At 44.2% G+C, this 24,503-nt stretch overlaps 1 protein-coding gene across 1 annotated transcript in view; it reads left to right on the top strand.

Annotated features, from left to right (window-relative positions):
- SMS (spermine synthase) overlaps positions 1-8,202 on the top strand; it is a 48,617-nt gene extending 40,415 nt beyond the window's left edge. The window contains exons 9-11 of the mRNA XM_082718282.1: positions 750-829; positions 5,982-6,097; positions 7,703-8,202. Of these exons, the coding sequence (XP_082574408.1) occupies positions 750-829; positions 5,982-6,097; positions 7,703-7,742 (236 nt within the window). The 3' untranslated portion in view covers positions 7,743-8,202. The remainder of the gene's footprint in view (positions 1-749; positions 830-5,981; positions 6,098-7,702) is intronic.
- The last annotated feature ends 16,301 nt before the right edge of the window (positions 8,203-24,503 follow it).

Here is a 24,503-nt window from a genome sequence, read left to right as displayed (position 1 = left end):
TTCATGAAAATGTTTTCCTTGGCACTCTGTGAGAATGGAAGGTTCTTAGAGATGGTTTCCTTCATTGGTTCCTTCAGTTTTTCAAGGTAGTTCAGCTGAGGCCCACGGTGGAAAGATGGTTGGATTTCAGACACTAAATGGACACATTTACTCAGTCGTTGGAGAGAGACACTAAATGAAATGGCTCCTAATCACATCATTGACAAATTAGCTTGTTTGGGGATTTATTTCTGTTACGTGATTTTTAAACTGTACTGGGACAAACTGGTGAGCTTTCTGAGCAACACCAGAGACAGTTCCCCATTCTCAGACCACCTACTCCACATCACTGCTGGTTTGGTGTGTCAGAGTTAGTGTTTTCCCCATAATCTTGCCTTCTTGCTGAGCTTGCGGACCAGGTCCCCATGTGATGCCCCTTGCTGTTTCTCTCTTGGGATGTCCTGCTTCTCACTTAAGCTGTTGTCTTTGAGATTTCAACCACTGCATTTTTGTTCAAATCTTTATTGGTATCGTTAAAGCAGTGCTAAGCACAAGAATACTTTTGACCTTGCTTGAGTATGTGCACGTGTGTATAGGACTCCCCCGAAATGACAGTAAATGCTCTTGAATATTAGGTCTTAAGCTCTTGGCTATTTCTTTCTTTTTGGGAGGTATTGTTGAATATTAATGTGGATAATTGACTTTTTAGATGTTTCTGATGCATGCAAGCCCATATTTATGTAACATAAAAATTTTGTTTTAACATCCAGATTCCACATGGGAGTTTCTCAGACTGATTCTTGACCTCTCGATGAAAGTACTGAAACAGGATGGGAAATACTTTACACAGGTAGACTACTTAACTGGTTTTTTTCCCCAAAAGTCTCAATAAGAATTTTATATTTTGAAATTTGCATGTATTTTATTGAAATTTATATTTGTTAAGGATAGAACGTTGTAATTGAATTATGCTCTTTCAAACAGTAGTTTATAAATAGCTGACCTGTCCTGCCTTGGGAATTCATTCTGTCCTCACGCCGGCTGTCCTGATTGCCCAGCCCTGGGCTGTGGCTGTAGTGTGTTGTCTCTGCCAGCAGATGGAGACACAGATTGTGATTTGGGTTGGTTTTTTTTTTTTTTTGGACTTTTTCCTCTAGGAGATTGTTCATTGGAAAGCCAGTTTATCCACATAAGTTTCATAAACTGCTTTGCCTGTAGTATGTGCTCCTACCACCAGATGGAAGCAAATTTTTTTTCTCATTTTCTATGGGCTTCTTAAATTTAAAGTTTGTATCTTTTGTTATGTAAAACATACATATACATAAAATCTACCAAAGCCCTGAAGAATATTCTGAAAATGATCACGAAAGGAGCTAAATGATGATCTGCGTCTCTTTACTTGGTACAACAATCCCTTGACCTATAAGCAGAAGATAAGCACTTTGGTGGTATTGCACTGTGGTTCCTATAATTCTTACGGGCTTTTGGGAGACCTCCCGCACCCCTTTAAAAAGCATTAGTATGTTTAAATGTGAAGGACTAGTAGAGAGGTCTTAACTTTATTCTCCCAAGGAGGCATTTTAATGCAGGCACAGGGCGGTTGATGGGGTCTGAGATTAATAATGTTGAAAACAACTTGGCAACTCTAAGAGACACTTTGGTCTTCAGCTGATCCTGTTTTCCTTCTCTTCCTGCACGAAGATCCACCCCATGGTGATTAATCCTAGATCTTGTACTTGGTGAAAATATTGGGAAGCTTCTTGGGAAACCGACAGCTGCTCATGAATGGGTTTTTTGGGCTTGATGTTTAGAAATGATTTTTTTTTTAACACATTCTAGACTTGACTCCAAAGCAGGGGTCTGCAAGCTATGGGCAAAATCTCCTCTCCTGCTTGTTTTGATAAGATTTTCTTGGTAGACGGCTACACGCTTTCGTGACAATTTACCTTTGGCTGCCCTCATGCTGTAGGGGCAGCATTGAGTAGTTGTGATGGGGACCATTGGATCTGCAGAGCCTAAACTATTTTCAGTCTGGTCCTTTACAGAAGAACTTTGCAGAGCCATGCTTTATAGGAAGTCTACAATGAAACCTGCGGAGGGCTGCGAAGAGCCACAGGGGTGGGAATTGAGCTGCCTCAGGGCGGGGAGGCAGGTAGTTTGAACGGGGGAAGATAGGCTTTCGTGAGACTAGACGAGACAGGTCCTCGGACTTGATCTGCCTCCCTTCTCTTCTCCGCTTCACATTAGGAAAAGCTGTAGAGTTTCTTTGATACAAAATAATGTATATGGCATTTGTGTAAATTAGGCAAAATACGACCCCCCCTTGATAAGTGGACATTACTTGTACCCTTGCTTGACACATCTACATTCCTCCCTAATCCATGTCTACCTCAGAAGGTAACCCATTTTTTTAAATTCCCATATTTTTCCTTCCTTCCTTCCTTCCTTCCTTCCCTGTGCCCAGTGTGGGGCCCAAACTCGTGACTACAAGATCAAGAGTCACACAATCTCCCTAGTGAGCCAGCCAGGCACCCCCTCGTACTTTCTTTATAGACGTTTCACATGCGTGAAATTTCCTAAATCCTTATATTGTTTACCTTGCTTTTGAACTTGCTAAGAACAGTGGTGTTAAGAATGTATTTTTCTGGGGCGCCTGGGTGGCGCAGTGGGTTAAGCCTCTGCTTTCGGCTCAGGTCATGGTCCCAGGGTCCTGGGATCAAGCCCCGCATCGGGCTCTCTGCTCAGCAGGGAGCCTGCTTCCTCATCTCTCTCTCTGCCTGCCTCTCTGCCTACTTGTAATCTCTGTCAAATAAAATAAAATCTTAAAAAAAATGTATTCTTCTGGACCTGCTATTTTTTTGACATTACAGAAATCATAACCTCTTTTTTTTAAAAAAAGATTTTATTTATTTACTTGACAGATCACAAGTAGGCAGAGAGGCAGGCAGAGAGAGAGGGAAGCAGACTCCCTGCTGAGCAGAGAGCCCGATGCGGGGATTGATCCCAGGACCCTGGGATCATAACCTGAGCCGAAGGCAGACGCTTAAAAACTGAGCCACCGAGGCACCCCGAAATCATAACCTGTTAACTGTTAAATTTAAAAGATAAAAATAGGTGCCTGGGTGGCTCAGTCGGTTAACCATCTGACTTTTTTTTTTTAAGATTTATTTCATTTGAGAGAGCGAGCACAAGCACGAGTAGGAGGCGCAGAGGGACAGGGGGAGAATCTCAAGCAGACTCCCCCATGAGCGCAGAGTCCAGTGCAAGCCTCATTCTAACAACTTCCGAGCCATCTGCCCCTGTGCTCTCTCTAAAAATAATAATAATAATAATAATAAAAGGTGTAAACAGTACAGAAATCTGTAAAGTAAAAAAGCAAGTGTCACCTACCCACACCTAACATGGGCCGAGGAAGACTTTCTAGAACCAAACTAATGAACTGGGATACATTCACCTCTTAGAATGCCCCCTCCACACCAGTATTCCCTTCTCTTCCTCCAATTTAATATTAGTTTTTACACTTCACATCCTTAAAAGGTGTTTAATTCTCTGCTATTGGGTTTTTGTTCTGCATCTCCAATGTCTTTTTTAATCCATTGAGAGGTTTTATTTGCTTGTGTTACATCCCAAGAAAAAGAATCCCAGGATTTTCTCTCCTGTGTATTTTCACCTTGCTTCTTCTCATGGTCCATGATGCCAGCCACGGTTGTCAGAAGAGTGAAACCAAACTGGTGGGATGAGAGCAGATTATTCTGCCATTTTTCTAGATCAGATCTAGGATCACGCCACAGTTGTCTGACCTGCCTGTGAGGTTCCCGGCAGTGTTCCCAGCTCTGTGATCATCAGTGATCACAGATTTGCCGCTACAACATCACGGGGAGAAACTGGACGTGGAATTCGGAGCCTGGTTTAGTACGTGCCTGGCTTTGCCTCTCTTCTCGGCTCCGTTAATGCTCTTGAGAGCGTCGGCCGGGATGTTCGTGTGCACCATTATGGCAGCGGAGAAAGACCTGATACGTTTTTCTTAAGAAAAAGAAAGGCATTTCCATTTAAAAACAGAGGAAACATTACTTTTTTGGGGTAGGTCTCCATTTGTGGTGAGGTTTTTTCCCTTTCCTTTTTAAGACTGCTTTGTGACAATGTTGGGGAAGAACAAATTAAAACTTTCCTATTTCCTTACCACATTCTCAGCAAGGACATCCTCCCATAAGCCCTCAGTGGAGAGAGAGTGGTGTCAATTTTAAGATGGCAAGAAAAACCATTGAAATGTGCACCGAGGTGGCATTTCCATTCTATAGCTTCCCCAGGGGTGATGTGTTCTAAAAACATCCAGGCAGTGTTTTCTATTTGTGAATCGTAAATTACACGTGTGGTGTTTATATACTCTCACAGTGAACTTGATGTTGAAACCAAATTATATCCTGGTGAAGGGCTCTTTGGCCAAATCCCACTGCGGGACCCTAGATGATGGGTTACTAAACGGGCTGGCACTGAATGACGACGTCATGCTGAGCGAATGTGCTAAGTTAAAACCACCAAGGGCGGCTCTCAGAATAGTTCTTTTTGCCTACTTGCCTGTGGCTGGCTGGTTGGTTGGTTGGTTTTGAAATGCCCTTCGTGGGGATGCTTACATCACAGGACGCTTCATTTGTAAATGGTTTTCATTTTACATTGTACTTGGCTGTTCTGAGGCACAGTGGAAGTGAAGCTGTTAACAAGAACTAGAATCGGCAGGCACATTCAGTAGTCTTCAGAATGTTAGGAACTTCAGAGGTTAAAAGGTAGTAGGTGGTATTAAGCACCCATTATGAGCAGCCCTTGGGGGAAATGGTGCTAGAATTATAAGCCCTATCCCAGACCTACCGAGTGAAAATCACTTGTGACTCCTATGCGCATTATAGAGGAAGAAGCTCTCCTTTACAGATGGCTGGCAGCCTCAGTCAGTGGAACATGGGACTCTTGATCTTGGGATGTGAGTTCGAGCCCCACGTTGGGTGTGGAGATAACTTTAAAAAAAAAATAAGAAAGCAGTGGCAGCCCTGCTCTAGAACTATGCAGATCCTGTGTTCCTCGCTCTGCTCTGGTCTTGGCCTGCATCTCATTCATCCTTTCTTCCTTTGTGGTCACAGAGTGGCTGCTGCGGGTTCTGATGTCACCTCTAGGTACTAGGTAGGAGAGAAGTTGAAGAGGCGGGTCACTCTGTTTATCCTTGGTTGTCCAGAAGCTGAAACTTTTCCCCAGATGCCCCCAGCAGGCTTCCTTCTATCTCCCTGACCATTGGCTGCTGTGGGGGTGCTGGGGGCGGGTTGAAAAGGTGGTGGCAAGAAAGGGAGAAAAATTAAAACAGCAAAGTCAAGAGATGTTTGATAAGGAGTGGAATTGTGGGATATCCTTTATTTATTTATTTGACAGACAGAGATCACAAGTAGGCAGGGGGGCAGGCAGAGAGAGAGAGAGGAGGAAGCAGGCTCCCTGCTGAGCAGAGAGCCTGATGCGCAGCTCGATCCTGGGACCCTTGGATCATGACCTGAGCCGAAGGCAGAGGTTTTAACCCACTGAGCCACCCAGGCACCCCCAGGGTTGTAGTCTTAAGCCATTCTGGAAATCGAGAACATTATCATTCTGATGCTTCATTCTCAACACCGTGGTGATGACGGCGCAAACATCTTGAACGGTGGTGTGTATGCATCTTTGCTCATTGAGTGCTGTTAATACAATGACTGTATTCCTGGTGAGAAAGTAGTCTCTCTTCTTTCTGTTGCTTCATACGCCGAATCATTTGAAATGGCTTGATAAACGAGGTAGAAGAATAATGAGCTAATCGATCTGTAAGTAGAACTGAAAACAATTTGTCCAAGTACAGAAGCCTTATCTCATTTTCAAAGATGAACTTTAATCTAAAGCCAGAATTGTTTTCATTGTTTAGAGGTCTTCAAATGAGCTGGGGGGGGACCCTCAGTGAGACTCAACAATCCCATTGTTTGCTTTTCTCTTTGATTTAGGGTAACTGTGTCAATCTGACGGAAGCCTTGTCGCTCTACGAAGAACAGCTCGGGCGCCTGTATTGTCCTGTGGAATTCTCAAAGGAGATCGTCTGTGTTCCTTCATACTTGGAATTGTATCCTTAGACCATACCACTGTGCTGCCAGATCACAATACCAATTAAATCCCATGCCACTTCACCATTTCCGTCCAATCACAGATGGAATTACCCCTGTACTATAGACGGCCATGGTATTCAGATGTAGCTGCCATTTTCTGAAACTTGAAAACAATGCTGATTCCTGGGCCGCACCCTCAGCTTCTGGGGTGTGGCCTTGCCATAGCTCCCTACCACAGCTCCCCAGGTCGTTTTACTGATTAAGCCGGGCTCCTTCTCAAGCCCCACCCAACAGAGGCTGGAGCTTTAAGTCCTGGTGAGCCATCTGTTTTTTGTTTTTTGTTTTTGTTTTTGTTTTTTAAAGATTTTATTTACTCCTATTACAGCGAGCGCACGAGCAAGCTCAGGCAGAAGGAGAGGCTCATCGCTGAGCAGGGAGCCTGATGCTGGGCTCTGGGATCGGACCTGAGCTGAGGCAGACGCTGAGCCAGCCAGGCGGCCTGGGCCGCTGAGCCATCTTAACTAGCCTGCCTGGAGACCGTTGTGCATCTAAAGCTGCAGAAGCTCTACTCAAAAGCTCCCCCTGAGCTGGAGCAGGCAGAAGGAATGAATATGCTCATTCGACTTTTATATTAAAATTAATCCCACCTTAATATTAGTTTCTACACTTCACTTGATCCTGATTTGCACTAGAAACCAAGAGCTAAAAATAATGCGGGGGATTACAGAGCTAATATTGGTGTTGTTCATTAGCTCCCGTTAGTAAAGTTAGTCCGGAGAAAAACCAGATTCGAAATTTAAAATGCCTCTCTTTCTCCTAAAGCAGACTCTGGTCTCCAGATAAGAACTTCCTCATCTGAGGCGCTGGAGTCCAGTTTCCTGTCACAGCAGTCTTCGTTGCTGTCTAGGGTCCCGTGACTACGAGGATCCTGTGACTACTGCTGGTCCTCAGGGAAGTCCTTGCCTGCAAGCCCCGGCAGCCTCTGACAGACACAGGCCCTAGGAAACTCCCTAGGTCCCCCTGGGAGAGGGGAGCAGTCTGCCTGTGGGGCGGCCATTTTCTTCCATGACCTGTGGAGATCCCTGACCTCTCTCCCCGCTCCAAACCATCCACCTTCATCACGGTTTCCTTTTGGAACATTTTTGTAGTCAGATCTGTTTATATATTGAGACACTGTAGCAGTCAGTTGATAACATTTGGAGAAAAGGCTTCTGACCTCTGAGTCCCCTCCATGCTTCCATCTTTGTCTCCTCCTCTTTCTCCCTCTTACTTTCTCCCTCACCCGCCCCCCCCCATCTCTCACTTCCCTTCAAGCCTTCCTTGTCATACTCATTCCCTAAAACATTTTAAGACCTAGGAAGCGGTATCGTCTTCCGAGGGAGTGTTCGTATGCCTTTAGCCTTTTCTCCACTCGGCTCCCTTCACGCCACCGGTGTCCCGGTCACAGGTGGGAGGTGTCCAGGCCAAAACGTGGCCTCCCTTAAGAGGACTTAATTCCCATCACCGCAGTGCTTTCAGCCATGAAACTCACCGTCTTCCAGTTTGTAGGCCAGCAAACAAATTCTCAGTGCTGTCTGTCCTCCTTTGAATTACCTGCTCTTATTCCTTGACTCCCTATCCAGGTGGGTATTTTACACTGTTTGGAAGAAAGCTAAACCTTGAAGACCAATCTCTCCCAATCATGTGTGCTGTACATGACATCGAAATGAGTCAGGCAATTGATTGTGATTTCCTTCAAGTTTTCTTTTTTTAATTATTATTTTTAATTTAAACAAAGCAAATGGAAAATGTATATTTTGATGTGCTAGGGTGTTAATTTTTTTTGAAAGTCAGCTGAAGGATGATTAGACAGCACAGCGAAGGCTGCTAAATGCACTGAACCCCTAGAATGTGATTTTTGTTACATTTTGTGTGTGTGTGTGTGGGCTTTTTCTTTTTGTTTTGGTAGACTTCGAATTTGGTTATTTGGAGGAATGAACATCATTGTTTTGTTCTGGAGGAAAGTTCTTTGATGGTGTTTCTTTCCCAAAAAATTGACTTAGCTATTAAAATTTGGTGCTTATAAGAAAGAGTTAAGAAAAAAATGAATAGTAATGCTTCGATTAAAATTATAAATGAGAAATTTCATGTGTTTGTTGTTTTATTTCAGCCAGGTCCCCACTTTCTCACTGCTGATCTCACAGAACAAAGGTGTCCCCTGGTCTTTTTTTTTTAGTTCTCCTCTGTCACTCAGTGCCATTTATCTCTTTATAACGGGATGGCCGTAGGGCCTTTCTTGAACAGTAGTAATGACTTCATTTACCACCGTGGTAAATGATACACAACCCATTACATTCACCAGTTCTTCTTTATAAAATTGACCTGCGGATAGGAAAAGATTTGGCCTTACTGTAAAGTTGAAAGTCAGAAGCTTATTTCTATTCCCACTCTTACTAGTGTATTAGATGTGGAAATACAGAGCATTTTGGATTGCTGCAGTGAAACTTTTTAAGAAGATCTTTAGATGCACAGAGATAGGATGGTAGTTTGTGGAGAGACCACAACAAGAGAGGGTAAACTCCCCTGAGGACGTGCAGGCAAGTAAAGGCTTGGGATCGTGTTTGTGGATAACAAGCTATATCGGGGCGGCGGTCTACTGACTCAGGTTATTAGACATCAGTGGCTAAATTGTTTTCATAAAAGGTTTATGCCATATCAAGGGATTGAGTTCACGTATGGTGAATTTGCAGTAAGCAAAGCATTAAAAATGGAAATACTCAGTGTGTGTTTTGACAGAGAATTAGTGTCAACCCAGAACATCCTTCCTATCAAGATAGGTTTGTCTAACAGATTTCTTTTTTTTATCATTTGTTTTCTTTTTTTTTTTAGATTTTATTTTTAAGTAATCTCTACCAATGGGGGCTTGAACTCAAGACCCAAAGATAAAGACTCGCACCCATGCTCTACTGTCTGAGGCAGCCAGCGCCCCTCTCGCAGATACTCTTTAAAAAATGAGTGCATGCCGACTTGGCGTGGGAGAAGAAACAATAACAATAAAGGGAGAGTTAGTCAGGTTGAAACTAGATCGGCTCTCAGTAACTATTTTTCTTGTGCACAGAGCTTAAAAACATCATCGGTAGACATGAAGAACCCTACCTCGCCCCTGAACAACTTCTAGAATGCTTTGCAAAGGCTTTGTATTTGCCTACTGTGTGAGATTAAAAATGGTGGTATTGGGACACCTGGGTGGCTCAGTGGGTTAAGCCGCTGCCTTCGGCTCAGGTCATGATCCCAGGGTCCTGGGATCGAGTCCCACATCGGGCTCCGTGCTTGGCAGGGAACCTGCTTCTCTCACTTCTGCCTGCCTCTGCCTGCTTGTGTGTACTTGCTTGCTCTCTCTCTCTCTCTGGCAAATAAATAAAATCTTAAAAAAAAATGGTGGTATTATAACCATTAGAACACCATTTTAGCTTAATGGATTTGGATTTTTTTTTTCCATATTAGGAAAGAAACCAAGTCTGTCTGCTGTCTGGATATGGTGGTACGAGTATGTGGGGCATAGCTCGGTGTTCAGGCTGAACCCAGTGCTGAGTCTGGTGACACACTCGTGCCACCAGAGCCAAGAGTCAGAGCTGAGAGGGAGGGGCTGCGCCAGACCACAAAGGTGCATTTGGGAGAGAGTAAGGGGTGCGCTGTGGGAGCGAGAGGGAAACGAGAGACTGGCTGCGGGTGATGTGGTAGATTCCGACCCTGCGCATTCCATTGTCTTGGAGAAAGGATGATGCCTTACTGTTTTTGAACATTTTCATAACTGTTGAGGCAAACTGAACCATGAGAGCTAAAAACAACCTCTACTTTTGCTGCATTTTAAGGAAATGTAATAAGATCTAAACTATTAGATCTAAAATATTATTTCACTTTAATGGGTGTTTTGCTTTATATGATCTATAGGTAATCGAAAATAATATAACATCCTATCATACAGCCATTTTTAAATTAAGGACAAATACTGGCTGTAATAGAAATTCCATTCGACACATGAGCAGAAACCAAGAATTGGTTTATTTTTTAAAATGCTGCTTTCTCCTTCAAATGCTATTGAATATTTTATGCAATATTTTTTAAGTTGAGAGCAGAGAGAATCAACAAGCAGATTCGCTGCTGAGTGCAGAGCCCAGCATGGGGCTCAGTCCCTTGACCGACCCTGAGATCACGACCTGAGCCCAAATCAAAAGTCAGATGCTCAACCGACTGAGCCACCCAGGTGCCCCCCCCTTTTAATGAATTTTTTAAAATTATTATTTGAGAGAGGGCAAGCTTGGGGACGGACAGAGGGAGAGGGTGATTGAATATCTTAAAAGCTTGATTAACGGCGGGCTGGAGGAAGGCTGGCTTAACTCTTCGCTGGGCACGAGCAGTGCTGATGTCAGAATAAAAAGGTTGAATACCCGTGCCCTTGCTCACGTTAACTGTTACTGATAGGAATTTGCATCTGCCTCAGATTGTTGCATTTTGTTCCATTCCTGTGACTCCTGGGATTGGGTGAAGAAGTGTGTGTGTGAGGTCCCATGTCACTGGCCTGTATTTGAGCCTGGAGAGCGGCACAACTCAGAGTGTGGTCCTTTGGCCAGTTCTTGGTTTTCTAAGTGCTTTGGTTTACTTCAGCTGAACTTGATGAAGGAAGCGGCCTGCGGATTCCCACTGTGGCGGTGCTCCTTACTCAGTCTGGAATCACACTTGGCGTGGCACTCACTGTTCCAGAGGCGAGTCGGGCCTCATCATTTGATAGGAGCCGCTATGTGGCCACGAAGAAACCACCTCTTTCCGTCACTGTGTTGCTGAGTGTCTTTGTGCTAAATAATCTTTTAGATCGCTGTGCTTTGGGCTAATAAACCCCTTTTATTTACATTATCTTGCTCAGTTTTAAAATAACTTGGTGAATTCACTGTTCCTCTCACCGAGTAGGCTGCTAGTCAGAATGTGAAAAGTACCCCAGGGGTCCCACAGCTAGTCACGATTTGAATCTAGCCTACCACAGGGCTTCTTAAACTTTTTTTTTTGAGTACCTTGGACACCTTTGGCTGTTTGAAACCTGTTTTTTAATATATCAAGTAGATATGATTGATTATAAGGAAACGGGTTATATATTTTTTTAAATTAATGACTTAATATTTGTGCTGTAATAACTTCTTACATTGCTAGATCTTGTGGTGGATCAGATACCATAATTTCTGGAGTAGTAACGAACATAAACATTTATAAGACCTGCAGCAAATGAATGCAGTTAAGAATGCATCTGATTTCTCTTGTTGACAAAGTCCCAGGTAGCGCCAGCACTAATACAGTTTGTTACCTAGGTTCATGCTTAAAGGAAGTTAGTACATTTCAGCTAGAGGTCAGTGCAAGTAAAGACAGAAATATTTACCCATTCAAGTTTAGGGACACAGTTCTGTCCTTTGGTCTCAGTTTAAGATCCTCTGGCCTACGGTGTTTGCTTCTATTGTTTGATTGTATTTAGGTAATGGGGAGGGGTAGCTGGGTCCCTTCACCCTGCTGTCAGAACCTCAAATTGATGCTGGCAGGTCAGTTCTTCTCGGCCAGAACCATTTAAAATCTCAATTACCTGTGCCGTCATCCCACTGATTTCTGCTTTATTCATTATTTCAAAAAATGAGAACTAGAACATGGGCAAGAAGTAGCCCAGTGCTTTTGGAAGGCTATTTGAATACTCTTGGATGTGATTTCCCTGGGAAGCCAGATGATAAATGTGACTGGACAGGTACGCTTATCACCTGTATCTGGGGGGCTCGGAGACCCGCGGGGCAGCTCATTAATGCAGATGCCGTCCCTGGGCAGCAGCCAGCGATGTGGCCATTGCAGTGAGCTGTGGCTTTATGATGAAGTATTAGGGAACAGGCCCCTCTCTTGCCACTTTGCTCAGGAATGTGGCAGAGGAAATTGGGGGCTCACCTTGGAGAAGCAAGCTAAATAAGCCAGGTCTGTTTTGGCCGCAGCCCCCCACTACCCAAAGAGGGACGACTGGAGGGTTTTCCCACCCCATGGGCTACAGTTGAAAAGCTAGGGTTACAAATGCAGGCCACAGGCAGGTCTCTGTAGGCGAGGGCTTTGATGTGGTGTTAACTTAGGGGAGATTGTTACTGATAGGTTGATGATTATGTTAGTAATTTAGGTTCTCACTAAGTGATTCGGACAGCTCTGAGTTCATTGCAGAGGGAAAGAAATGCTCCTTGGGCTACGTTTCCAGTCTTCCACTTTCTAGACAACTCTGCCTTTGCCTGGGTTCGGTTGTGTGAGTTCAGTTTGATACTGCGAAATGCCCCGTCCTGTCTCCCAGCGCTGAGGGGGCTTCGGCCGACACACCTGGCACAGTCATCGCGTGGGCCCTTCATGCTCAGCGTTTGTTTTCTTCCTCAAGGCATAGTAAATATTCTTCATTACGTATCGTCCACATATGTTTAAATGTTTAACGTCTGGAGAGACGGTGTGCCTTTGTTCTCAGGTGAGAAAGAATACACCTCGGTATGGGTTTTGACGGATGTGTAAGAGCTGGAGGTTTTTAACTGAAGTCTGGGGGCCCAGGAGGCAAGTTCTTCAGGCCAAGTCTAGTTGACAGCTGGCTAGAATGTAAGCTCGAACGGTCACGATCCGTCCCTCTTGGTCACGTTGGTGTAACGCTTTGTACGTGTAGTATGTACTTAGGAGGTTACAGCACGCAATAAAAGGGGGTTCTTGGGATTGCTTTTTCCAATGGGACATGGAGGAATCAGGCAGGTGTGAAGATGTTACACAGGGTTGGTATGCTCAAGGAGAAAAATAGACAGAGGGAGAAGTCCTCGCATCTTCACTCACAGAAGGAGCCAGAATGTCTCCCCTACCCGAGTGAGGGCACTGGCCCAGTATGGGTGAAAGTGCTCTGTTGGTGAAAGGGGCCTTTCACTCGGGCTTGTGTCTTTTGGGTTCCTTCTTGGTACCCTAAAGGGCCGAAGAAGCTCAAACTCAGGAAGATGTACAGCATTCAGAGTGTAAAACTGGAATGACCTGAGGATCTGTGGCCATTTTGGTGTCAGCCATTTCTGTGAGTGAGTTCTCTCTCTCTCTCTTTATTGTTTGTGGTCACTTGTCAACTTACCCTCTTTTTTAAAGATTTTTTAAAAGATTTTATTTAGGGGCGCCTGGGTGGCTCAGTGGGTTAAGCCACTGCCTTCGGCTCGGGTCATGATCTCAGGGTCCTGGGATCGAGTCCCGCATCGGGCTCTCTGCTCAGCAGGGGCCTGCTTCCCTTCCTCTCTCTGCCTGCCTCTCTGCGTACTTGTGATCTCTCTCTGTTAAATAAATAAATAAAATTCTTTTAAAAAAAGATTTTATTTATTTGACAGACAGAGATCACAAGCAGGCAGAGAGGCAGGCAGAGAGAGAGGACAAGCAGGCTCCCTGCTGAGCAGAGAGCCCGATGCGGGGCTGGATCCCAGGACCCTGGGATCATGACCCGAGCTGAAGGCAGAGGCTTTAACCCACTGGGCCACCCAGGCGCCCTGTCAACTTACCCTCTTGAATGTCTCTGTCCTTGGTGTGTCGCAGGGCTGGTTGCTTCTGGAAAGTCAAGGGGAGAAACCATTTTCCTGCCTTTTCTAGCTTCCAGAGGCTGTCTGCATGCCTTGGTTTCTGGTGCCTTCCTCCAGCTGCAGAGCCAGCTCCATTGTCTCCTCTTGCAGCCTCTCTGCTACTGTCTTCACATTGTCTTCTGCTTCTGACTCGTCAGCGTCCCTGTGGTAAGGCCCCTTTGGGATTACAGAATAATCCCCAAGAATCCACCATCTCCCCAATTCAAGATCCCTTCCACAGCTGCAAAGTTCCTTCTGTGATGTAAGGTAACATTCACAGAAAGCAACAGAGAAGGTTCGGGAATTAGGATGTGGACATCCAGAGGGGGGCCCTTCAGCCTCCCACACACTGTTAGTGAAAGCAACTTGATAATGGAAACATTGAACAACTCCTTGCCCAGGTGATCAAAATCACATACGAGCGTCCAGTGCTCTGAGAAGGGCCCATCACCACCTGTGCAGTCCTGTGACCACGGGGAAGCATTAGGCCCACAAGGAGAACACTGTTTTAAAAAGGCCTATATTCTTTAAAAGCATTAATGTCAAAAGACACAAAAAGCTGTGAAAAGATTTCCAGATGAAAGGAAGCTAAAGAGATGTGGCAACAAAACGTGACATCGGGCCCTGCCCTGGGCCACATATCGGAGGAGAGATGTTTAAAGGGGATTATTGTATCAGTTGACAAGTTGGAATAGGAATGGTAGTTTCCATACAAGTATTGTATTGGTATTATATTTACTCCAGTCCTTATTGCAACCTTTCTCTAAGTTTGAAATTCTTCCCAAGTGAAACATTAAACATTAAGAGAAAAAACAGAGGCGCCTGGTTGGCTCAGTTGGTGGGCTGTGCAACTCTAGATCTCGGGGTTGTAGATCGAAGCCCCATGTTGGGGTGTAGAGATTGCTTAAAGTAAAATAATTTTTTTTAAAGTAGGCTCCACACTCAGTGTGAGCCCAACATGGGGCTTGAGCTCACGACCCTGAGATCAAGACGTGAGCTGAGATCAAGAGTCGGATGCTTAACCGACCGAACCACCAAGGTGGCCCTAAAATAAAATCTTAAAAAAAAGGGGGTGCTCCTGGCATAGTTGGTCTCCCATCTGCCTGACAGACATGATAGCAGGATTTTTGGACACGGAACCAAAACCTAAGAGAAATAAGGCGCAGGAGCTCCAAGTAAGTATGTGCTACTTCTTTCTTTAATTTTAATTTTTAAAGATTTTGTTTATTTATTTGACAGAGATCACAGGTAGGCAGAGAGGCAGGCAGAGAGAGAAGGGGAAGCAGACTCCCTGCTGAGCAGAGAGCCTAATGTGGGGCTGGATCCCAGGACCCTGGGATCATGACTTGAGCGGAAGGCAGAGGCTTTAACCCGCTGAGCCACCCAGGCGCCCCCAGTATGTGCTACTTTTAAGATCTAGTACAGGATGCAGTGATCGTGAGGCAGAAATTCCCAGGGCAGGAGTGGTTTCAGGGCCTTCTGACTGTCCCTTCTTAGTACCTGCAGGGGCCCCACTGGAGACCATGAAGGCTGTGGCAGAAACGCATGCCAGCAAGATCAGGATCCCGTGGCCGTTGGCTCTCCGTCCACTTGTGGATTCTTGTGGGTCCCGCTGGCTTAGAGGCAAAAGCCCTCAGGCAAAGATCTTTCAAAGACCCCACTGTTTCTTTGCTGTGAGATGTTCTTTCTGCTAAGACGCCGCAGGGCGTGAAGAGGTTGACTTGTTTTCTTTCCCCTTGCATGTGGCAGAAGAGACGAGTGGGGACAGGGGAGCAGCCCAAAGCCGCCTCTTTACTGAAGGCAAAGAGCCCCATACTTTTGTAGATTGACAAATAGGATCACTATCAAAAGCTATTTAATTAGTATTACAGGGAAGCTGGCCGAGGACTTTAAAAGGTTCAGCTGGAACAGTAGTTGTCCTGCTAGTCAGAAACAGGAATAGAAAAATGAGGGCAGTGCTTCTCGAACTTGCGCAGAAGGAGTACCTGATTTTATTTTCTTAAAAAACAGTCTGTTCAGTAGGTCTGGGGCCAGGCCTGGGAGTCTGCACGTCTCACGGTCCAGTTGGCCAACGTCAGTGCTGCCTGGCTGTGGACCGCGCTCAGAGGAGTTCTGAGCAAGAGTGTTGTAGGCGGAAGAAGGGTGGCCCTGTAGGAAAATACGGAGAGCTCTTGTGTGCCCATGGCTGAATCCAAATGTTTTGGTTATGGACTTACTGTTACAGGTAGCCTCAGAAGTAGTAGCTGTGGCGGTCGTAACTGCCCAAGTGAGTTTCTGTTTGATTTCCGCAGGTTAGAAATGTCCTTGTGGACTTTGTTAAAACAGCAATTAGATAAACCATTAATTTGGGGCTTGATTTTAAGCTCCCAGTACTCCCCAAACCAAAAGACATTTACACCACCAGCATTTGAAAGATTGGCAGCAGATGGAGGCCAGTTAGTGGAGACCTTGAGGCAAGGAACGGTGTTGAAGTTTTCAAGTTGTCCTCACAATTCTGAAAGGATATGGACAACATATCGGGGTGCAGACATTGCCCTGACAGCTAGAAGGTTCTCAACACAAGGCTAAGGTATTATACTTCTTATTCAGCTAAACATGCAACTTAACTGAAGCCTGGATTGTGCTTTGATTTCATGGGTTTAGGTGAAGTTTATTTCTGTGGAGAGCAAAACCAGAACAAATTTCATTTGGAGGTTGGGTCTTCTGCAGGTTTATTCAAAATGCAAAGAATAACAAGGGGAAGGATTAGAGGTTACTTGATTCTGTTCTGACACATTGAGAGCTTTCAGTAGCACTGGACGCTCTGGCCACAGCAGCCTCTGTGTGGGGGGTCCTGGAAGACGTTTGAGGGCTATTCAGGGCACCGTGTAGAGGAAGAAAACCTGTGGGCAGCCTCTTAAGGAGCAAAGAATGATAAGCATAAAACACCAGCTTACAGCAACAGGGCTCACTATGAGGGCTGCAGGAAACAGAAGCGCGCAGGAATGAGTATGAGACTTCATAGGGTGACGGCTATAAAGAGAACACTGGTTTTCGATAGGGGATGGGTAGGGAAGGAGGTGATTTACACCAGTGGTTTTAAAAACACTGAATGTTTAGAAGAAGACAGCAAAACCCAATATTTATCCCAGCTACAACTCTACAAAAAGGTGAAGAACTCTTGGGCCCCTGGCTGAACCTTTTAAAAAAGCGTCTGACTCTCAATTTTGGCTCAGGTCATGATCTCAGGGTCGTGAGATCGAGCCCCCACCCCTTGCTGAGCTCTGTGCTCAACACGGCCGGCTCGAGATTCTTTCAGATAGATAGATAGATAGATAGGTAGGTAGATATCTCTTTAAAAAGAATTAACTCTTAGATTCGCTTTAACCAAAGGCCATTAGGCCCTACCAGTCTTATTTCTCCCCCACCAGAAGGACATCTGGGGTAGTGCTGTGGTTGAATTGTGTCCTCTGCAAAAGCTGTTGAAGTCCCAACCACCAGTACCTGGGAATGTGATCTTGTCTGGAGATCGGGTCCTTGCAGGTGGTCAGGTTGGGATGAGGTCAGTAGGGCGGGCCTCATGTGATATAACTGGTATCCTTATAAAGGGAAATTTGGACCCAGAAACATGTAAATTGTGGGGACGGGAGAACATTATTCTACAGGCCAAGGAATGCCTCAGGAGAAAGGCGTGAGACATTCCTTCTTGCAGCCCTCAGAAGGAACCAACCGTTCCGACACCTTGATTTCAGCATTCTAGCCTCCAGAACTGTGAGACAATAAATTTGTTTAAGCACGCCAGCTTGTGGTACTTTGTTACATTCTTCCAGGGAAATGAATACAGGTGGTCTTAGAGATAATTCGATGGCAAACAGAGGAGGCTTTATTATGTATCAGTCAGCTGTTATTGCAGTAATACTGCCTAACAAGCAAACTTCAGATTCAACAGCTTCTAGGAGCAAGTGTTGGTTTCTCTCTCGCCCACCTGTGGGTTAGCTGGCGTTCAGCTGATCGGCGCTGGGCTCTGCTGAGCTCTGAGCTGTATGTTGGGTCTAGGTCTGCTCCACATGCCTCTCATCCTCCTTGGACCAGTGGATGCCTGAAACATGTTCTTCTGGTGGAAGACAGGAGGGCTAGCACGGTGATGAGGTACATCTCTAGCCTCTGTTTCCTGTCTGTTTCCAGTTGGTCAAAGCACATTGCATAGAGGCAAGGAAGTGCAGTCCGGTAGCATGAAGCCTGAGCAAATACGTGGATGACAGGGGAGGGAGGAATTGAGAACAATTCAGATTTTTGAAGTCAAATGAAGACATTTGTCTTCAGAATTTAATGTAAAACCCAAGGAGTACCTAATACCCCTGTTTGCAATTCATGGTGCTTTTATTTTGTTTCTTGTTCTTTGTGGGTTTTTTGTTGTTGTTGTTTGTTTGTTGTTTGTTTGTTTGTTTGTTTTAAAGTAGGTGCCAAGCCCACTGTGGAGCACAACGCGGGGCTTGAACTGACCATCCTTAGATCCAGACCTGAGCTGAGATCGAGTCAGGATGCCCAGGCCACTGAGTCACCCAGGTGCGCTAGAACCTATGGTGTTTAAAGAAATAGGAAAAATGTCTTTTTCAGAGATAGTAGCACAGACTGTCCATCTTAACTGACAAATATGTGATGACTGAATCTTAAAACCCTGTATTTCACGGAGTGAAGCAGTCAACAGATGACCTCTTATTAGCAAAGAGATGGTAAAACCTTGGAGAAAGGCGAAGTGCTAACAGGTGCCTCATAAGGTAAAATAGTACTGTGGATTGTAAAGATCCACTTCATTGCTAAGAGAGGCCAAAGTCTGTGGCTCCCTGGAAGGAACGTCGTCCAGGAAACTCAGGAAAGGGGCCGTTTGGCAAACATACTCTTGGTAATTAGGGAGCGTGAAACACAAGACTGAGTCCTTGCACATGGAAGTCAAGGCAGCGTTGTTACTTCCCTCCTTGCTTTTAGTAGTAGGATCAAGACCTGGCTTGAGAAACCACTATAGATTTCCAGACCTAGAAGTCGGTAGTGCTTCATACATACTTAGTGATGTTACAGTTCACTCATCACGTTCACACCAAGCAGAGCTGACTCCTGCAAATACAATTTACTTAAGGGGTATAGAATGTAAAGGTGATTTTGAGCAGAGGCTCCGGGCCCAGACCGCTGGCTTCAAATCCTGGCTGTGCCACTTCCTGGTTCTGGTATGTTGGCCCTCTTTAGGGAAAATAGGAATAATAATGGCGACTCTGGCTTGATCCATTAGAGCTGCTAGAAGAGAATACGGGAGATGGGTGGCTTATAAAGAAGTTTATTTCTCACAGTTCTGACGCTGGAAAGTCCAAGATCAAGGTGCTGGCAGATTCAGTGCCTGGCAAAAGCCAGCTTCCTGGTTCCTAGATAGCTCTCTTCTCTCTGTGTCCATGTGTGGGAGGGTCAAGGAACTCTCTGTGATCTGTTTTATAAGGGTACTAATCCTGTTCATGAGGGCTGCACCTCCCAAGGGCACCCTCTCCTAATACTATCACTTTGAGGGTTAGGATTTTAACATAGGAACTTGGAGGGACACAAAGCATTCAATCCATAGCAACTTTCTTGTGGGTCATTGTGAGGCTTAGATGGGTGCCTGGCACAGAGTAAGGGCTCAAATGTTAGCTTTTATTATTTACCAGGAAGAATCAAGTTTCAAAAAAGTTATGCAAAATCATAATTTATACCATTGCGGCCAAACTCAAGTATTTTGGACCACTGCTGCCTTTAACAGAAATTGTGTGGTGGAATCTTAAGGAATTCTAAGTGCCATGCCCTCTTCAGTCTTTATACTCACCAAGAAGAGTTACCCAGATTTGGTTTTACTTAATTTTTATTTATTTATTAGTTTATTATTATTATTATTTTATTTATTTGACAGAGAGAGACACAGGGAGAGAGGGAGCACAAGCAGGAGGAGTGGGAGAGGGAGAAGCAGGCTCCCCGCTGAGCAGGAAGCCTGACCTGGGGCTCCATCCCAGGACCCTGGGATCATGACCTGAGCTAGAGGCAGATGCTTAACGACTGAGCCACCCAGGTGCCCCTTGATTTTTAAAAACCTGCAATAATTCTCCCACATGCTCATTCTTTTTCTCTCCCAATTTCTCCACATGTGTTCAAAATAACTGACTATATTAGATGATAATTAAGTGGGGGGCAGTAGGGAGGTTGAGTATTTCTGATGGGGCCCAGAAAGACTCATTTAAGGCAGGTTTGGGTGATCTACGTGTGAGTTAAAATCGGTTAAGTTTAGATAGTTATTATACAAGTCCCTGGAGAGTAGGAACCGTGCACTAAGGAGCTTCACATCCCCAGAGTTGAGCAGGTGCACGGTACCTGCTCAATAAAGAGAATGAAAATGTAAATTATCAAAGAAGATTCTATCCAATGTAAATCATCAAAAAGATAGTGTATCTGGTAGTTTGGGTACAAAAGACCCAGTATACAAAACACTTAGCAAGTGAGTCAATGTAACAGGAAGATTAGTAACTGGTTTATGTTTTTTGGCACTGACATATAAAGAAATTAACAGCCAAAAAACTGAGATGACCAGCTTGCTCTTTCACAGAACAAATGCGAAATCTACAGGCCATCAAAATCTGGAGGGCTAATGTCAACATCCTCATGGAAGGATCAGAATGCTACATTGATGTTACTAGGAAAAAAGCAATGGAGAAATTGGGAAATAACATTATTGGGGGTTTCTGTTATGCACCAAAGAGCTCCTTTAAAAACATCACCCCTTTAAAACAACACTGCGTTTGAAGGGCTAATAAAATGATCAAAGTTAGAAAAGTACTTGGCAACGTTTATCAGGTGACCTACACTTCTCCCTTAGTTATCTGCTACCCCCTACTGCTTGGCTCCTAGCCTTGAAATTTACAATTCTTTTAGAAAATAGCATCTCATGGTAGACTTATTTAAAAACAAACAAACCACTCTTCCAGTACCTTCTCACATGTTTGCTTCTTCAGGCTTCAACTTATTAGATGTTGTTAAATTGCTTTCCAGAGTGGAAATTTACACAGAGTACCAATGTACACACTTAACAATCAGCACATCAGAGCTGAGGTTGCTCCATTGCCAATACCTGGTATTTTCGCCGGTCTGCAGCTGTGAGTAGTAATGGTACAGGTTTTTATTTGCCTGGTTACTAATGAAGTCAGGCCCATTTTTATAAGTTAATTGGCTAGCCAGTGTTCCTCCTTGGAAAAATGCCTTGTCTTCTGTCCATTTGGCTATTGGGCTTTTATTTTCTTGTTGATCTCTTATGTTTATATCTTCAGGAAAATAATCCTGTGTTACTTGTATGGTTACGAGTATCTACTCCCAGTCTGCTCTTGTGAAATCATTTTAAACTGCACTTTGTTTTTAATTACATTTTGTAATCATCAGGAGACCAGCTTTGGCCATGCTTTATCTTTTCATTTATTCATGGTATTTTTTTTGATGAACATGAGTTTTTCATTGTAGTCTTATTTTTTGGTCTGTTTCCTTTATGGTTTGTGTTTATTGGTCTTGTTTTAGAAACTTTTCCCTAGCCTGATCTTATGTATATATACATATTTTTTCCCTCCTCCAGTGTTTTAAATGTTTGCTTTTCATACTTAATTCTTTCATTTATATGGCATACTTGTCTTTTGGGGATTTTTTTGTTTTGTTATTGGTATGCCAGGAGTTGTGAGTGTGTTTTGTTCCATTGTGATGACTACTTGTCCCGATACCCTTGATTAAATTGTCCATTCATTCTCCAATGATTTGAAATGCCTTTGTTGTCCTACATTAAGTTATTCATTTATTCATGGGTCTGTTTCTGAGTCCAACAGTTTTTTTGGACTTTGAGAAAGTGATATTTGACGGGGCTTTGCCAAAAATGTACTTTTAAAAAGATATACAGATGGCCACAGAATGCCAATGAATTGTATTTTATTCTAGAGTATTAAAAAAAGGAAAAGATGTTGATCACAGTCTAGATGAAGACTCTCCGATGGCCCACTATATTATTTTTTAAAAATTTATTTCTTTATTTTAGTGAGAGAGAGAGTGCATGCGCAAGTCAGGTTGAGGGGTAGAGAGAGAAAATCCCAAGCTGACTCCCTGCTGAGCGCAGAGCCCAGAGGACTCGATCTCATGACCCATGAGATCATGACCTGAGCGCAACACTTAACTGACTGAGGCACCCAGGGGTCCCTATAATTTATTTTTAAACATCAAATTTAAACACCTAAGTTGTATGGAATCAGTTATCGTAGGCTAAACAACCACATTACGACACATTACTGAAGATGCTGTGCATAAAATATGTTATCAAATGTGGTAGTTATATCTAAGTTTATTACATTTGTGGACAGAACAGTTCAGCATGTGAAATTGACCAAAAAAAAAAAAAAAAGAACTGTATCTTGGGAAGAATTCAAAGTCTAGTAAATCTGTTCAGCCAGGCTCCCTGTACCACCTTAAAAAAGAAACATTACTTACTTGGGGTTTTTGATGGCCACAAAATTGTGCTTAGGTAAGCAGTGAAACCTATGTAGTTATCTGTCTTCATACTATTCCCAGGAGTGGTCAAAGGCAGCTCACAGGGTGAAAACACATTTAAAAGAGGAAAAAAGCTGGGGGTAACAGAAAGCCTGTGTATTTCTCACGTATTCCAACCACCTGCAGAATGATTCCCTCCTAAGCTTTTCCAGGATTTGATCTTTTTAATTTCACCTCTAAAAAACAACCTTGTATTAAGTACAGTGTTGTATGATTACTCAAAACATAGTCAGACCTAGTCCCCTGATGATTATAAAATGTAATTAAAATGAAGCGTGTAGTGTGCCTGGGTGGCTCAGTGGGTTAAAGCCTCTGCCTTCAGCTCAGGTCATGATCCCAGGATCCTGGGATCGAGCCCCGCATCGGGCTCTCTGCTCAGGAGGGAGCCTGCTTCCTCCTCTCTCTCTCTGCCTGCCTCTCTGCCTACTTGTCATCTCTCTCTGTCAAATAAATAAATAAAATCTTTAAAAAAAATGAAGTGTGTATTAGAAAAGATTTTGCAAGGGCATGCCTTGTCAGTCTCATCTTTGCCACCAAATTCTGGGAGTTCTCTGTCGGTCTCTGTCCAGTGAGATTTGAATGGAATCATCCAGGATCCTATGTCTAGACGTTCTAAGTCTCCGATTCTAACCCTTGTGGTAGTGGTAGTGCACTGGGTTAATTCGCTTCCACGGGGATCAGAGTCAGACATTCTTTATGCTGGGATAACTCTCAGTGCCGCGTACATAATCATTTGTGTGTTCAGTAACACTCTGCGTACTTGCACATGTCAGCCGCTGGTGGGGATGCCGAACATACCAAGATGACCCCGGCCCCCAGAAACATCCCCCAGTCTACTTGGGGAGACGAACTCACAGACATAAAATAGCAGGCTGGGGCCTCATGATGCTGCATGTGTGCCCCGTGGACATCTGAAACAGTGCAGGTAACAATCTAAAACAGCCAAAAATGGACAGAGGAAGGAGGGAGGGACTGTTTTTCAGTACTCGAACGGAAACACTGATGGTTAGGTGGAAGATATGGGAAGGGATAGCTGTGTATTTTCCAGGTTTCTTTTTTCTTTTTTTATTCATCATCATTTCAGATAGAAATGTTTAAGGGAAACCAGGGAAGGGCTGCCAGGAACATAGCAATTTGGTTTTCCAAGATCATTATATTTAGTACTTTAATGTCTAGCTTTTGAGGTCGGGGTGAAGGGTGTTGAATTTAAGAAAAAGTAAACAGTTGTTCTTAATTATACCATACTATGGGACTTGCTATGCTAACTTCACACAAAAATAATCCAGCCTTTTCCCCATTACAGAAACATCAGTGATTAAGCAGCATCGATTGCCTGAGTGGTTATGATTGGGGCTTACTACGGTTAAATAATGCTGAGCCTTTAAGATGCGCAGTATACTGCGGGTGGAATTCGTGGCTAATAATACCAGTGAGGCAGTGTGTTGTGTAATGTAATATTTAGCACCTCCTCAGGAAGACAAATGATCTTTCCTATTTGTGCAATGTGTTACACTTTTTGGATATTCATGTATCACCTGATGAATTTCATACAATGCTAACACAATGAAATGTTCCTGGAATTGGACATGTTGAAAAACATTGTCTCCTTCAACAAATGAACTTGCATAAATGACTACATTTAAGAATGCCGAACTGAGATCTTTTCCTTTGTGCTTAAGCTGTCAAGGCCCTCAGTTGCCATCAGTAGCACCTCTATTTCTCTTTTAAAAAATTCTTGTAGTTTAGATCCGTCTGGGGCAGGCTGGATGTGAAAGTTTGGAAATGGTGAGCTGTGTGATAAGGGCTACAGTTTTGTTCTTAGAACTGGGCAACAGGAGCCCTGCCCTGAGTCCTGGTTTCAAGAAGCCTTTCACGCAGGCTCTCTGAACAGTCCTGCCCCCTACCCCTGGGTGGGCGGTCAGCTGGACTAAGGGGATATGTGCCTGCATCTCCTTCTAGAACACAGTTGGTAGCCCCAAGACTGGAAATTTCCTGCCCAGACTGCGCAGAGCACTTCCGGAGCCCCTGGGGGTCTCTTTCTCTGTTTATTGTCCCATTATCCCGATGAAAGACTCTGCCCGGGCTCTGGTGGGTGGTCAGGGTGCTGCTGCTGGTGGGGGTATGAGTAGAGAGAAGAGGGCAGCAGAGGGTCCTGGCGTGCCAACGTGTTTTTGCCTGGAACTTCACAAAGTCTGAGCATTCTGAATGGGAACCTGGCCTGTGAGGTGGGTAAGTGAGACATTTACAAGTTAGGAGG

This window comes from Mustela nivalis, assembly GCF_964662115.1.
Source record: "Mustela nivalis genome assembly, chromosome: X".
Taxonomy (NCBI): domain Eukaryota; kingdom Metazoa; phylum Chordata; class Mammalia; order Carnivora; family Mustelidae; genus Mustela; species Mustela nivalis.
This window is presented reverse-complemented; position numbering and strand designations above follow the sequence as displayed.